Here is a 15,278-nt window from a genome sequence, read left to right on the forward strand (position 1 = left end):
ACTCACCAGCTACTGGCAGAACTTCAAACCCTTAACCCACCACCCAGCAATACCCTGCAAAGGAGTTTTTAGGGCGTATTTCACTTGCAAATTCTAGTGATGTCAGCATTCACCCACATAACTCCATGAGGACTAACATCTTTCAGTCTCAAATCTGTTGCGTCATAATGATAGTAAAGTTTTAATAGAACATTATAATTTTATTAAAACTTTATTATAGTCACACATCAACATTGTATTTCAGTAATGTACATACCTACAGGTGGCACGCAGGGTGGTACGGGTGGCACGCAGCAGACGATACCCTAGTTAACATTACATGACATGGCATCATCATAACATAGACGCATTAATGATAGAACTTTGGTAACAAGGTGGTGTTTAAATCACAACAAGGTCAATTATAACAAGGTTCGCCCCTTCCTCGTAAATTACTGGCACAACTGGTATTTCTACTTGGAGGCTTGTAAAATAATTGCAAATGATGGTATATTTGTATTATAAAATGGTGCGTGGCAGTAAAGGCTCTTTCCATGTGAATTATTATTATTTACAATTATTACAAATTACAATTAATTTTATAAAAATGAAAAAAAATGGCAAAATTCACCGCAATTGGATTTTTTCCCAATTTTCCCATTCACAATAAAGGAAAATAATCATGTCTTTCAAAAATATAACCTGTCCCACAAAAAGACAAGCCTTCATATAGCTATGTCGATGAAAAACATATAAATGTAATGGCTCTTTGAAAAAGGGAGGAAAAACAACAAGAAGGGAAAAAAACTAAAAGTTGGCTGAATCCATAATGAGAACGCAGCCAATTTTAAATGATATCACAGTCCGGAGTCTAACAGTGGGGCTCATGTAAGTTTGTGAATTTTTGCATTGAAAGAAAAAAAATTGAACTGTATCACTTAGTTGTCAATTTATTCCTAATGTTCTAAAAGCAAATGTTTGCTAAGGGAAGAGCCAGCAGCCTGGGGCAGGAAATGTGAGAAGAACTATACAGAGAAGGTGTGTTTGCCCTTGAATATTTGGTAACTTCAACTTAAATATTATTATTATCATTCAGTTATAATCTCCTGTGGGCGGCACTTCTCCTATAAGAGGATATAAAGCTCCTCTACCCTGTAATTGCTACACGGCAAATACTATTAAAGGAAACCAGAAAGTGAAAGAAAGCCAGAAAGGAGAGGAGCCGCAAGAATGTTCGGAGTAATCATCATTTTCCTTGTCTTGGGTCTTTTGATATTTTTGGGGGTCACCTGGTATGAATCCTCGAAAGCGGAGTACCCACCAGGGATTGCAAATCCTAAATTTCTTCGGATGGCTCATACGTTTGTTGTTGGCTCATTCATCTTGGTAAGTTCATAGCCTGAATCTGAATATTTTTTCTTTGCTTTCCTACTTGTTCTTACTCCAGTCTCAGAATTCTAGTTATGGGCACTGTTTATTCTTCATTCTTGCATTTATTTATTGTGGTCTTGCAATGATTTCTCCTATAAGCTGTGGTAGAGAAAACCTAATGGAAAATGGAAAAGCCAGCGTATATATATAAAATGTATATATATATATATATATACACTCACCGGCCACTTTATTAGGTACACCATGCTAGTAACGGGTTGGACCCCCTTTTGCCTTCAGAACTGCCTCAATTCTTCGTGGCATAGATTCAACAAGGTGCTGGAAGCATTCCTCAGAGATTTTGGTCCATATTGACATGATGGCATCACACAGTTGCCGCAGATTTGTCGGCTGCACATCCCAAAGATGCTCCATACAAGGCAGGATGGATCCATGCTTTCATGTTGTTTACGCCAAATTCTGACCCTACCATCCGAATGTCGCAGCAGAAATCGAGACTCATCAGACCAAGCAACGTTTTTCCAATCTTCTACTGTCCAATTTCGATGAGCTTGTACAAATTGTAGCCTCAGTTTCCTGTTCTTAGCTGAAAGGAGTGGTACCCGGTGTGGTCTTCTGCCTCAAAGTTCGACGCACTGTGCGTTCAGAGATGCTCTTAGGCCTACCTTGGTTGTAACGGGTGGCGATTTGAGTCACTGTTGCCTTTCTATCAGCTCGAACCAGTCTGCCCATTCTCCTCTGACCTCTGGCATCAACAAGGCATTTCCGCCCACAGAACTGCCGCTCACTGGATTTTTTTTCTTTTTCGGACCATTCTCTGTAAACCCTAGAGATGGTTGTGCGTGAAAATCCCAGTAGATCAGCAGTTTCTGAAATACTCAGACCAGCCCTTCTGGCACCAACAACCATGCCACGTTCAAAGGCACTCAAATCACCTTTCTTCCCCATACTGATGCTCGGTTTGAACTGCAGGAGATTGTCTTGACCATGTCTACATGCCTAAATGCACTGAGTTGCCGCCATGTGATTGGCTGATTAGAAATTAAGTGTTAACAAGAAGTTGGACAGGTGTACCTAATAAAGTGGCCGGTGAGTGTATATTTATATATATATATATACTGTATATATATATATATATATATATATATATATATATATATATATTTATATACTATTCTGTCATTAAATAGAACCTTTAACCACGTGTTAAACTGGCCACACCATGGAATAATGGTACATTATTACAGTATTTGTAAGCCAAAACCAGGAGTGGGTGATATATACAGAAGTGGTGCATATGTTTCTATTATACTTTTCCTCTGACTGTTCCACTCCTGGTTTTAGCTTACAAATACTGAACGTCTGAATGTGGCCATAGTGTGGCCTAAAAACTGACCACGTTTCATCAGAGTTTCAACAGCATGTCATCCCTTCTTTTTCCTCATATGTGTAAAAAAATGTTTCTCCTTCTTCTCTTAGTAAAAGTTTATGAAAATCGGACCACACTGGGATAACATTTGAATGTCCAATTTTTCAACAGACCCTTAGACTTGCATTGTCTATTTTAATCCAACACTTGGACATGCTTTCGTGATTTTTCACTTTTTCTTTTCTTTACAGGGGAAGTTTCTTGATAAACTTGGAATATGGAACGTTGCAGGACCTATTAATTTTCTACAAAAAAAATTAACGTCTAAGCTGAAGGAGGATCCAGAGATCTTTACAAAAGACCTACAATTTGGAGGAGTGCCGGTGAGAGTCTACCAACACCGATCTCCTTCAGCTGGCGGCAGAAAAGGAGTCATGTTCTTTCATGGAGGAGGATTCGTGTTTGGGAGTATCGGTAAGCAAATAAAACTCTGTGGTTTATTGATCTTCTGTATGAAGGGATATACTTGCTTATTTATTTGTCTGATGGTTCTTCCCATCTGTTCTGAAACCTGCCTAAATAAAATCACCCAGAAACACAAAAAAGAATTAACATACAGTATGTATATCGATATAAAAATGACTTTCTGTTCATATGTTGAAGTCTTTGAGCATCTTTTAACCAATTGACAAAAAAGGTTGCACTCTATCGTGCTAAAGCATGTCAATGTGAAATATATGAAATATGAATAGCACTGCGGCTTTTGAATATTAGGAAAACAATGAGACGCTTTGCACACAATTTGGCCAAATTATGTCTGCCCAGCAACCAATGTCAAGGTGGTCTCAAAAACTGATGGGTCCCCGACCAATGTCAATACCTCTCTTAGCCTGATGTCTGAATTCCTGGGTGAATGTGGACACCTCTCTCAGTAATGCCTGCTTTTATGGGTAGGTAGGGACCTGCTGTAATTAAAATCACCACATGTTGAAGGGAGGAGTGCTTGGTCAGTAAGCTAATATACAAATAGCAAAAAACTGACTGGCACATCCAAGCTAGTCTGAATAGGTGCATACCAGGAGGAGCTACGACCATATACAATATACAAAAATAGGTTGCACTCTATCGTGCTAAAGTATGTCAATGTGAAATATATGAAATATGAATCGCAATACGGCTTTTGAATATTAGGAAAACAAATATGCGTATGTTATTGTCATTTTTTCTGACAGCATTTTGGACTGAGACAGTCACCTCATCCCCCTACCATATATACTGGACCTGGTCCTCTTTCATCCAGGAGGCACTCATACTGATCACCAAACATCCACAGGCCCTCAAACATTTCATCATACGTATGCACAAAGCAGCATGAGTATAGCATGTAATATAAATAGTGTAATAAGTGCTTAACCAGAATGGGGCAACACCCAACACAGAAGTGGGGAACGAAGCCTATCCTAAAAAGAAACTACTCAACAGCTTCAGTGAGGGTCTATCATGGTAGCAGTCAACACTTTTGTAAACGCATTTTGGGGCACTTTTCAAATTCTTTACAACCTTTCAAAGGATAGGAGGTTTTGTGATCCACATTGTGCAGTATAAGGTAGGCAGAAACATTGCTAAGGAAATTAGAAACAGAAGCCCCCCATTTGTATTTTTACATACCCGACTTTCTTTTGTAGCTAGCAACATCCAGTATAATCTAGTTATGGTGGTCTTTTAGTCTAGCGGATCAGAACAATCTATTTATTTTTTTGTTGTATTTTTCATGTATTTAGTGTGGAGGATAGATCTGCCAAATAATTTATCTCGATTAACAGTATTAAAAAAGTTATAGCACCTTATAGGGAGCAATCTCCGGCGCACGCTCGGTGCTCGGAGCACGCAACGCACAATGGAGCATTCTGTCATGTAATATGCATTAATTAAATCTTGTACCTTGTCTCTTTAAGAAAGATAAGATGTAGAGAATTGTGGGTAGTTACAGAGAGGAGGGGGAGAAGTTACTTTCACTTTGTCATGCATGCAGAGACAAGCTCATGCAACGTGCTAAAGAGAAATAAAGATAATGAAGATTTACTAGTGTGGATTACTTACAAAGTGTGGACATTACAACTGGCGACGAGGATGGGATGAAAATCTTTCTGCTGCAGTGAGTACTGATCCCTATTTTACTGATCCACACGGCTGCACCACTGAAAAACTTCATCATGGCTGAATACTTACACAGTTTCCCACAGTTTGATATGACTGATGTCACTAATCTCTCCCATAACTGGAGAAAATGGTTGAGCAGATTTGAGAACTTTCTAGAAGCCATAGATATAAAAGAGGAGAAAAGAAAGAAAGCATTACTTTTACATTGTGCAGGCACAGGAGTCTATGATATCTACTGCACATTACCTGCATCTGAGACAGATACATACAGCGATTGCAGCAAAGCTCTCACTGATTACTTCAATCCCAAACAAAACATCAGATATGAGAGATACAAATTCAGAATTGCTAAGCAGCTTCCCGAAGAATCCATAGACACCTATGTCACACGACTGAGGGAGCTAGCACATGGATGTGCATTCACAGATATAGATGATGAAATCCTAACTCAGGTAATCGTCACCTGCTCATCTAACAAAATAAGGCGCAAAGCTCTGCAGCAAGATCTCTCTTTACATGAATTACTCAAAATAGCCCGTGCTACGGAAATAGCAGATCATCAGGCTACTACAATGGAGAATGGGGAAAAGTCACAGGTACATAATCTCGTGCATAAAAATACACAAGACAAGCAAACCCCGAAACAGAAAAAATGCTATAGATGTGGACAGGAGTTCCCTCACCGCCTGGACAGATGTCCAGCTATAGGACAGACATGCAATAAGTGTGGAAAAGGGAACCATTTGGCAGCTGTCTGCAGATCAGCACAATACAAGCCTTCTCTGCCTATGACACGGCCTGCAGATGTAAAAATGGTAAATCAGGATACAGAAGAAGCATCTGGAGCAGAAAACTACGTGTTCACCACCTCTGCCACTGGCTCTGTACAGTCCCCCTGTATCACACTCCCAATCTGCGACACCAATATCACGTTTACAATAGATACGGGAGCGTCAGTGGACATCATAGACAGCACTACCTATGAGCAATTGAAGACAAAGCCAGTTTTGCAGCAAGTACATACTAAAATCTTCCCATATGGATCTAAAATACCTCTAACTACCAGAGGGCAGTTTGATGTTGAACTGAGCTATAAAGACAATAAGCAGAGAACTACCTTTCATGCGTTACAAGGATCAGGAGGCTGTCTTCTCAGCTATCACACTGCCTTGAAGCTAGGTCTCATCCAAATTATCCATACCATAACTGATCCTGCGGACATGGATATACAAACCATGGTGAATAATTTTCCCTCCCTATTTAGTGGCTTGGGGAAACTAAAAGACTCTCAAGTACATCTTCATGTGGACGATAGTGTTCGCCCAGTGGCCCAGTCACATAGGCGCATTCCATTTCACCTGAGAAGGAAAGTAGAAAAAGAACTCCAATTCCTCATGGACGAGGACGTTATCGAAACCGTTACTGGGCCCACTCCCTGGGTCTCACCACTGGTGGTAGTTCCTAAACCAAAGGCTCCTGACCAGGTGAGATTGTGTGTTGACATGCGCCTACCCAACACTGCCATTCAGAGAGAAAGACATATCTCACCCACAATTGATGACATAATTCATGTGTTAAATGGAGCGACCGTCTTTTCAAAACTCGATCTCAATAAGGGCTATCACCAGTTAGAGCTGAGTCCAGAATCCAGATATTTGACAACATTTTCCACACATGTGGGCCTCAGAAGATATAAAAGATTGACTTTTGGGGTCTGCTCTGCAGCGGAAATTTTTCAGGATGCAATAAGGGGCGTTATTCAGAACATTCCAAATGCCTTTAATTACAGTGATGACATACTGGTGTTTGGCAAAACTCAAGCTGAACACAATCGTGCTCTATATGCCGTCTTTGATTGCCTCCTCTCTGCTGGACTCACCTTAAACAAGGAAAAATGCGAATTTGATAAAAATTCATTAGAGTTTTACGGTCATATTTTTTCGGCAAAAGGGGTACAACCTGATCCCAAGAAAGTGGAATCCATTAAATCAGCCTCAATTCCACAAGATGCCAGTGAAGTACGCTCGTTTCTTGGAATGGCCAGTTATTGTGCTAGATACATTCCAAACTTCTCAACAATTAACAGTCCATTAAGGGAACTTACAAAACAGAGTTGTGTTTTTCAATGGTCTCCAGACTGTCAAAATGCATTTGAAACAATTAAAACTGAACTTTGCTCAACAACCACAATGGCCTATTTTGATCCAGCTCTCCAAACTGAGCTAATTGTGGACGCCAGTCCCGTGGGGCTGGGTGCCATCTTAGCACAATATAAAGATAACAATCAAAATCCTCAGATTATTTCTTATGCAAGTAAAAGCTTAACAAGCACGGAACGGAAATATTCACAACCTGAAAAAGAAAGCTTGGCAGTTGTCTGGGGATGCGAACATTTTCACTTATTTCTGTATGGAGCTCCCTTCACTGTTGTCACAGATCATCAAGCACTCCTTACGATCTTTGGAAATCCCAGAGCTAAAATGCCTGCACGCATAGAACGGTGGGGTCTACGTCTACAGGACTACAACTACAAAATTGTCCACAAGCCTGGAAAATTCAGCAATCCCGCTGATTATCTGTCAAGACATCCGATGACTGATGATCTACCTGAGCATTCCGCCATTGAAGAATACATATGCTTCATTACAGCCCATGCAGTACCAAAAGCTCTTTCCATTGATCACTTTGTGAACGCCACAACAAGTGACAAGACACTACGTGCTTTAATACAAATCATCCGAAATCGAAGGTGGCATGAAATTCAAAGAGAAAAATTTCCCGATCCTGAGATTGATCTGACAGAATTAAAACTATTCTCAAGTGTACGGTATGAACTATCTGTCACTGAGGAATGCCTCATCCTTCGAGGTACCAAATTGGTTGTACCTAAGACTCTGCGCAGCTTAGTAATACAGATAGCGCATGAAGGTCATCTGGGAATTGTTGGCACAAAGAAATTACTCCGAGAAAAAGTGTGGTTCCCAAACATGGATCAATTGGTGGAAGAGAAGGTTAAACACTGTTCCACCTGCCAAGTTATCACTCCATCATCACAGCTGGAGCCTTTACAAATGTCACCTCTACCCACTGCTGTCTGGGAGGAGGTGGCAGTCGATATATATGGACCGTTACCAAATGGCCAATACATTTTAGTAACAATTGACGAATATTCCAGATACCCTGTCATTTCTTTTATCTCTTCAACATCTGCTACTAGTGTGATACCAGAACTGGATAACATATTTTCAGCATATGGCATTCCAAGAGTGGTCAAAACGGACAATGGACCTCCATTCAATGGACACGTGTTCACACAATTTGCTGAATACTTGGGGTTCAGTCACAGAAAAATCACACCGTGCTGGCCGCAAGCAAATGGAATAGTCGAACGCTTCATGCGCACCATGGGGAAACGAATCAAGGCAGCTAGCCTGGAGCACACCCCACTGAAACAGTCATTGTACAAATTCATGCGCAATTACCGCAATACGCCACATTCTACTACCAATGCTGCTCCAGCGCATCTAATGTTTGGCAGAACTCTGCATATACGAATCCCTGACATAGTCAGTCGTCCTGTACCAAGTGACTCCTCTGTGCGCTTAGCAGACTCTTCCAACAAACAAACCATGAAACACTATGCAGACAGAAGGCGAAGGGCACAGCCAAATGCTATCAAAAGAGGTGACGTCGTTGTGGTGCGTCAGAGACCAACCAACAAGACTTCAGCTGCATATTGTCCTGCAAAATATAACGTTATTGACAAGAAAGGCAGCATGGTCACGGCTGAGAGGGATGGACACTCCATAACTCGAAACTCTTCACATTTCAAAATTATTCCTCAAAATAATGACAATGGACATTCTCTGGGGGAAGATTCGGCACTCAACAGTGGAGAGAATCACCAGGAGGCAACAAGTTCTTCATTAATGGACACCATCGCTGAGCCCAGACGTTATCCATCAAGAGAGAGAAGGGCTCCATCCAGACTTATTGAAGAAGCGTGACTTCTTTTCTTTAACAGGGCAAAATGGACATACGTTTTCTTGGACATTTTTCTTGTTGCATCATTAGTTCATGTTATTTTATTTTAGTTGTATTCGTTTAAAAAAAAAAAAAAAAAGGGGATGTTGTAATATGCATTAATTAAATCTTGTACCTTGTCTCTTTAAGAAAGATGAGATGTAGAGAATTGTGGGTAGTTACAGAGAGGAGGGGGAGAAGTTAAGGCCCCGTCTCACATAGCGAGATCGCTAGCGAGATCGCTGCTGAGTCACTAGTTTTGTGACGCAACAGCGACCTCCATAGCGATCTCGCTATGTGTGACACGTACCAGCGATCAGGCCCCTGCTGCGAGATCGCTGGTCGTGTCGGAATGGCCTGGACCTTTTTTTGGTCGTTGAGGCCCCGCTGACATCGCTGAATCGGTGTGTGTGACACCGATCCAGCGATGTCTTCACTGGTAACCAGGGTAAACATCGGGTTACTAAGCGCAGGGCCGCGCTTAGTAACCCGATGTTTACCCTGGTTACCAGCGTAAATGTAAAAAAAACCCAAACAATACATACTCGCCTTCTGATGTCCGTCAGGTCCCTTGCCGTCTGCTTCCTGCTCTCACTGACTGCCGGCCGGAAAGTGAGAAGTGAGAGCACAGCAGTGACGTCACCGCTGCGCTCTGCTCTCACTGTACGGCCGGATCTCAGTCAGAGCAGGAAGCAGACGGCAAGGGACCTGGACACCGAAAGGCGAGTATGTACTGTTTGTTTTTTTTGGTAACCAGGGTAAACATCGGGTTACTAAGCGCGGCCCTGCGCTTAGTAACCCGATGTTTACCCTGGTTACCCGGGTGCTGCAGGGGGACTTCGGCATCGTTGAAGACAGTTTCAACGATGCCGAAGTCGTTCCCCTGATCGTTGGTCGCTGGAGAGAGCGGTCTGTGTGACAGCTCCCCAGCGACCACACAGCGACTTACCAACGATCACGGCCAGGTCGTATCGCTGGTCGTGATCGTTGGTAAATCGCTTAGTGAGACGGGGCCTTAACTTTCACTTTGTCATGCATGCAGAGACAAGCTCATGCAACGTGCTAAAGAGAAATAAAGATAATGAAGATTTACTAGTGTGGATTACTTACAAAGTGTGGACATTACATGTCAGTCTTGTGTTCTTGTGTGCATGTATGCTTTCTTAGCTTTTGGATTAACTTGCCCAATAGATGGTCGATTTTTGGGCAGCATTTTAAAAAACCAGTCCTTGGTATGATGACTCTTAGCAATCACCTCACACTGATCAGAGATCTAGTAGGATGATGATTAGCTAGAACGTTGTGTTACGGCAGAAACGCAAAATAACAACGAATCGCTCAACTCACTTGGACTCCTGGTCCAAAACATCTTCATTCGGGTTAGAAAATTGTGAACATAGATACAATTTTGGCAATATTTATCTTTAACAAGGGATTTATGCCAATTCTTAAAGCAATTCATTTTATGGGAATGACTACTAAACAGCAAGTGGAGATGTACCCGAACACTCGGGACGAGGCTTGTTAAAGTCGCTCAGAGCGGCATTTGTCTGACTTCGTTCGAGATGACAGATCTCATCACAAAAAAGAGAGCAGCTCTGCACAAATTTTATAAGCATGAGGAAGGATCACTCCATGGTCCTGGAATAGCTGATCATTAGTATAACCAGTATGAAACCCATAATGCATTTTTCTCGAAACCACTTTTTCAAATCAGTGGCCACAATATATCCAGAACCAATTGGTCAAATGAGTCGGGTTTATGCCCACATTTTCAATATATAAGTGCCTATCTCCTGTACCAGAATCAAGTCGAAATCTCTTTTTTTTATAATTTTGACAGGCCTCCAATTGTGCCAAAAAGTGCCAAAAATCGATACTAAATTTTTAGAATGATGCCATTTTATACATTTTCATATTTTTTATTATTCTACTACCAGAGATAGCGCCAATAATAGTAATTAAGAATCTGTTTGGGTTTTTTGTTTCAGACATGACCACCGTTGACCACCGTTTTGTTTTCCTTTTCCACATCATTGCATTTTTTTAGAGTGCTTATTTATACTCTTTTCATGATATAAACATTTGTTAGCATTCGTCAAACATGAGTAAATATACTGTAAAAAACACCTTCCCAAAAATCCTTATACTTCTTCCACAAAAAAAAAATCACAAAAAATAGCATAAAAATCGAGCGAATATACTAGAAGACCCCCTTAAGTAAATGTGATCGATTTATTATGGCCATTTTTTAACGGGTCCTGATAGAACGGACAAAACCCAAGACAAAAACAAAATGAACAAATTCCCGGCAGTAAATAAATAAATAGGAATAATGCATGAAAATAATGTAGGGTACTTGGTTAACATAATTTTGAACAAAAGAAAGTAAAGGCCACCCCACCACGTGACGGTGACCCTATTCGGGACAGTGCTAATCTCTAGTATTAAAACCTTACCATGTGTCTATTGACATACATGTGAATAAGGGCTGAGAAGGATCGATGCTGCCCCGACTAATGGACACCCAGCAGTGGGGAGCTTTTTAAACGTAATGTCCAACTCAACGCTCCCCAAGGTTGGGTATCCATTAGTTTGGGCCTTGGTCTGTCTCAGCCCTTTTTCACACGTATGTCATTAGACACATGGTAAGATTTTAATATTAGACATTATGACTATCCCGAATAGGGTCACTGTGACATGGTAGGATGGCTTTTACACATTAAACAAGTACCCGATATTAATTATTTTTATGCACTATTGCTATTCATTTGTTTAATGTAGGGAATTTGTTCATTTTCTTTTTGTCTTGCGTTTTCTCTGTTTAGTTGCCAGTGTGAACATACGCCTACACACTACATGCACACCAACTTATATTCCAGTTAATTGATTTTGGTTCCTGATAGAACGGCTCCTGAGAATTTCTATGACACTGATAGTAGAATGGATCCTAATAACTAATATCTTGCTTATTTGATTTAGACACCTATGAAAGTTTATGCCGATACCTAACCAAGAATTCCGGAGCCGTGGTTGTCTCTGTTGGGTAAGGTGGCAACATTCCTCTAACATTTCCTGATGCTTTAATTAATGTAATGAAGTGGTGATGATGATGATATGGGATTTTTATCGATTCAATTTGCAGATATGATGATAATTAGTGTGGATAAGAGTGAGTTGTCAAAGCAACAAATCCGATTACATTTGATCATAGTTGAAATCTCATTTCTCCATCTGAGGGACTTAGCTTGATCATGGCTCGTTTTCATTGCGTCATACTTCGGGAGTAATTAATAATAACTTATGCAAGGTGACTACAAGCTATATGAAATGGGTATCTTTTTACCACCTCTGGTAAACAATGCATATTATTTGTCTTTATTAACCAGATATTGACCCTTGTTTACTAAACAGCAAAATACCAATATAAAATGTTTTTTTTGTTTTTTAATATTTTAGGTACCGCCTAGCACCAGAACACAGATGCCCGGCTGCATTTGATGACTGTGTCCAGGCTACAGTTCACTTTCTGAAGACGGCACAAGAACATGGAGTCGATCCTTCTTCTGTTATAATATGTGGAGACAGTGCCGGGGGCAATCTTACAGCAGGGGTTTGTCAAGCTCTCGTGAGCAGGACAAATATTCCAAAGCCTCTTGCCCAGGTGATGTTGTACCCAGTGGTACAGATGGCGGACCTGAATTTATCCTCGTACCAACAAAACAAGAAGGTTCCATTGTTACTCCAAGAAGATGTTCTATACTACTTAATTAGCTATATAGGTGGCGATCCTTCTTTATCGAAAGAAATAATAAAGGGCAGCCATGTTCCTCTTGAAGTAAGACAAAAATTAAGTAAGTGGTTGAGTTCTGAGGAATTTAAGGTTCAAGGCTACAAACCTCAAGTCATGGCGCCCTTCAATAAAGAAATTTATGAGAAAGTTAAGATAACTCTTGACCTTCCATGTTCCCCATTGTTCTCTGATGATGCTGTGATCCGGCAACTACCACAGGCCTACATACTAACATGTGAGTTTGATGTTCTTCGTGATGATGGGATTCTCTACAAAAAACGTCTGGAGGACAATGGAGTCCCTGTCACATGGTATCCTGTTAAAGATGGCTTCCATGGAATTGTCACCTCTTTTAATGAACCTGACATGGTGTCTGGAAAGCTGGCTTTGGATAATGTTATTACTTACATTAAAAACCTTTGAAAACTTGAATGGTAACAATTTTTGAGATCTTGCTTTTTTTGGCTTCTTGTTAAGATTAGTGGCTTCATCTGTGGAGGATTGAGTTTGAGCCTAATTTCCTGAAATTTGCCATTTCATGTGATTTCGAACATTTTGAGATACGATTTGCCATTCACAAAATACATTTTTAAAAAACTTGCCGGGTGCCATTTATCACACTACTGAAACATCAGAGAACAAGATAATGTGATTTTGCATTGCTGAACGGAATTCTCCATAATGACCTGCATCTAGCTGATGATCTTACCTTGTACAGTGGTCATCAGGGGAGATGAGAGGTGCAGGCAGCTAAGCGTGCTTCCTACACTCCAAACAGTATCTGCCGAAATGTGTGTTGGGGTTTGGCAGCACTCCAGCAGTAGTACACAGATACTGTTTGATATGTAGTCATGCACCTATTATTCCTTCCCGTGTTTGCCACTTTGCTAACTTCTAGTTCTCTCTTTAGCCCGGACATAGATTTCTTGTTTCAGCATGGTCATTTAGTGTTTGTTGCTAATTCATCTAATATATAAAGCTGAATGTGTGTGTGTGTGTATGTATGTATGTATGTATGTATGTCCGGGATTGGCATCTGAACCGTAGCAGCTACAGCCACAAAATTTTGCACAGTCACACGTCTGGACCCCGAGAGCGTCATAGGCTATGTTGTGAGGTGAAATTTTAACCCCGCGCTTTCCAATTCACCAAACAATTTTGCCCCTATCTACATAATGGGGAAAAAGTGAAAGGAAAAGTGTTGGAGGCGTCGCAGCTACAGGCACAAAATTTTGCACAGTCACACGTCTGGACCCTGAGAGCGTCAAAGCTATATTGTGAGGTGAAATTTTAACCCCGCGCTTTCCAAGTCACCAAACAATTTTGCCCCTATCTACATAATGGGGAAAAAATGAAAGGAAAAGTGTTGGAGGCAAATTAACAGCTGCCAGATGTGAACAAGGGGGACTTAAAGAATGACAGCGATGGCACCAAAGAGTATATACTGTACAGTTGCTAAGGTGGGGCCCCAACATGGGATAATCACACCACCACGGGGATATGAACACACACACAAAATGCGCCACACACTACCACGTGCTCGAACACATATACCACCCTCAGTGCACATTTCACCACACATACACCAACCTCGCCACATAAAAGTAGAAACACAAAAGTCGCCGCTCAAAACTCGCCACGCGCAAAACTCTCCACATGCAAAACTCGCCACACGTGCAAAACTCGCCACACGCAAAACTTGCACACGCAGAAAAATTGCCACACGCAGAAAAATTGCCACATGCACAAAAGTTGCAACACATGCAAAAGTTGCCTCACACAAAACTTGCACATACTCAAAAGGCACCACACATAAAACTCGCCACGCGCAAAACTCGCCATGCGCAAAACTTGCTGCACACAACTTGCTACACTAACCTGTCACATGCAACTCGACACACAAAAAGTTGCTACACGCATGTCGCCACACAAAACTCATCTCACAAAAGTCCCTACATGCATGTCGCCACACGCAACTCAACACACACAACTTGACACACGAAACTCGCCCTAAAACACACACAAGTCTGGTATCCTTCAAAAATAAAAATCTGATTAATAAGCAGACAAACTACAAGAGCAACAAATGTACCATATAGGAATCCGGCAGCTGTCAGTCACATGACCAGTCTATTATGTGTATGTGTGAGCTAATATATACTGCCAGGGGGTGGGCTTACTGTTGGCTGGGGATTTATCAGGCTGCCATTTTAGCTTACAAATACTGAGGTAAAAATACTGACCAAATAACGTGTGAACGAGGGCTAATACAGGAGGAGATGGCATACAGCTATATACTATATACAGGAGATGACACACAGGTATATACTATTTACAGGGGAGATGACACACAGGTATATACTATATACAGGAGGAGATGACACACAGATATATACTATATACAGGAGAGATGACACACAGGTATATACTATATAGAGGAGGAGATGACATACAGGTACATACTACATACAGGAGGAGATGACATACAGGTATATACTATATACAGGAGGAGATGACACACAGGTATATACTATATACAGGAGCAGATTACCTACAGGTATA

General features: G+C 41.0%; 1 protein-coding gene across 1 annotated transcript; it reads left to right on the forward strand.

Annotated features, from left to right (window-relative positions):
- The first annotated feature begins 681 nt into the window (after positions 1-681).
- LOC143764574 (arylacetamide deacetylase-like 4) lies at positions 682-13,660 on the forward strand. Its single transcript, XM_077250269.1, has 4 exons — positions 682-1,365; positions 2,992-3,214; positions 11,906-11,969; positions 12,383-13,660. Exons 1-4 carry the CDS (start codon positions 1,210-1,212, stop codon positions 13,137-13,139), a joined length of 1,200 nt encoding a protein of 399 aa, XP_077106384.1. The 5' UTR covers positions 682-1,209; the 3' UTR covers positions 13,140-13,660.
- The last annotated feature ends 1,618 nt before the right edge of the window (positions 13,661-15,278 follow it).

Source organism: Ranitomeya variabilis, chromosome 4 (genome assembly GCF_051348905.1).
Source record: "Ranitomeya variabilis isolate aRanVar5 chromosome 4, aRanVar5.hap1, whole genome shotgun sequence".
NCBI classification, from domain to species: Eukaryota; Metazoa; Chordata; class Amphibia; order Anura; family Dendrobatidae; genus Ranitomeya; species Ranitomeya variabilis.

What these genes read in the sequence shown, in the direction of transcription:
- LOC143764574 (XM_077250269.1), top strand. Translation starts at nt 1,210, where the DNA reads ATGTTCGGAGTAATCATCATTTTCCTTGTCTTGGGTCTTTTGATATTT. An exon ending in ATTCGTGTTTGGGAGTATCG is followed by an intron (nt 3,215 to 11,905) that starts GTAAGCAAATAA and finishes TATTTGATTTAG; the next exon opens with ACACCTATGAAAGTTTATGC. An exon ending in GCCGTGGTTGTCTCTGTTGG is followed by an intron (nt 11,970 to 12,382) that starts GTAAGGTGGCAA and finishes TTAATATTTTAG; the next exon opens with GTACCGCCTAGCACCAGAAC.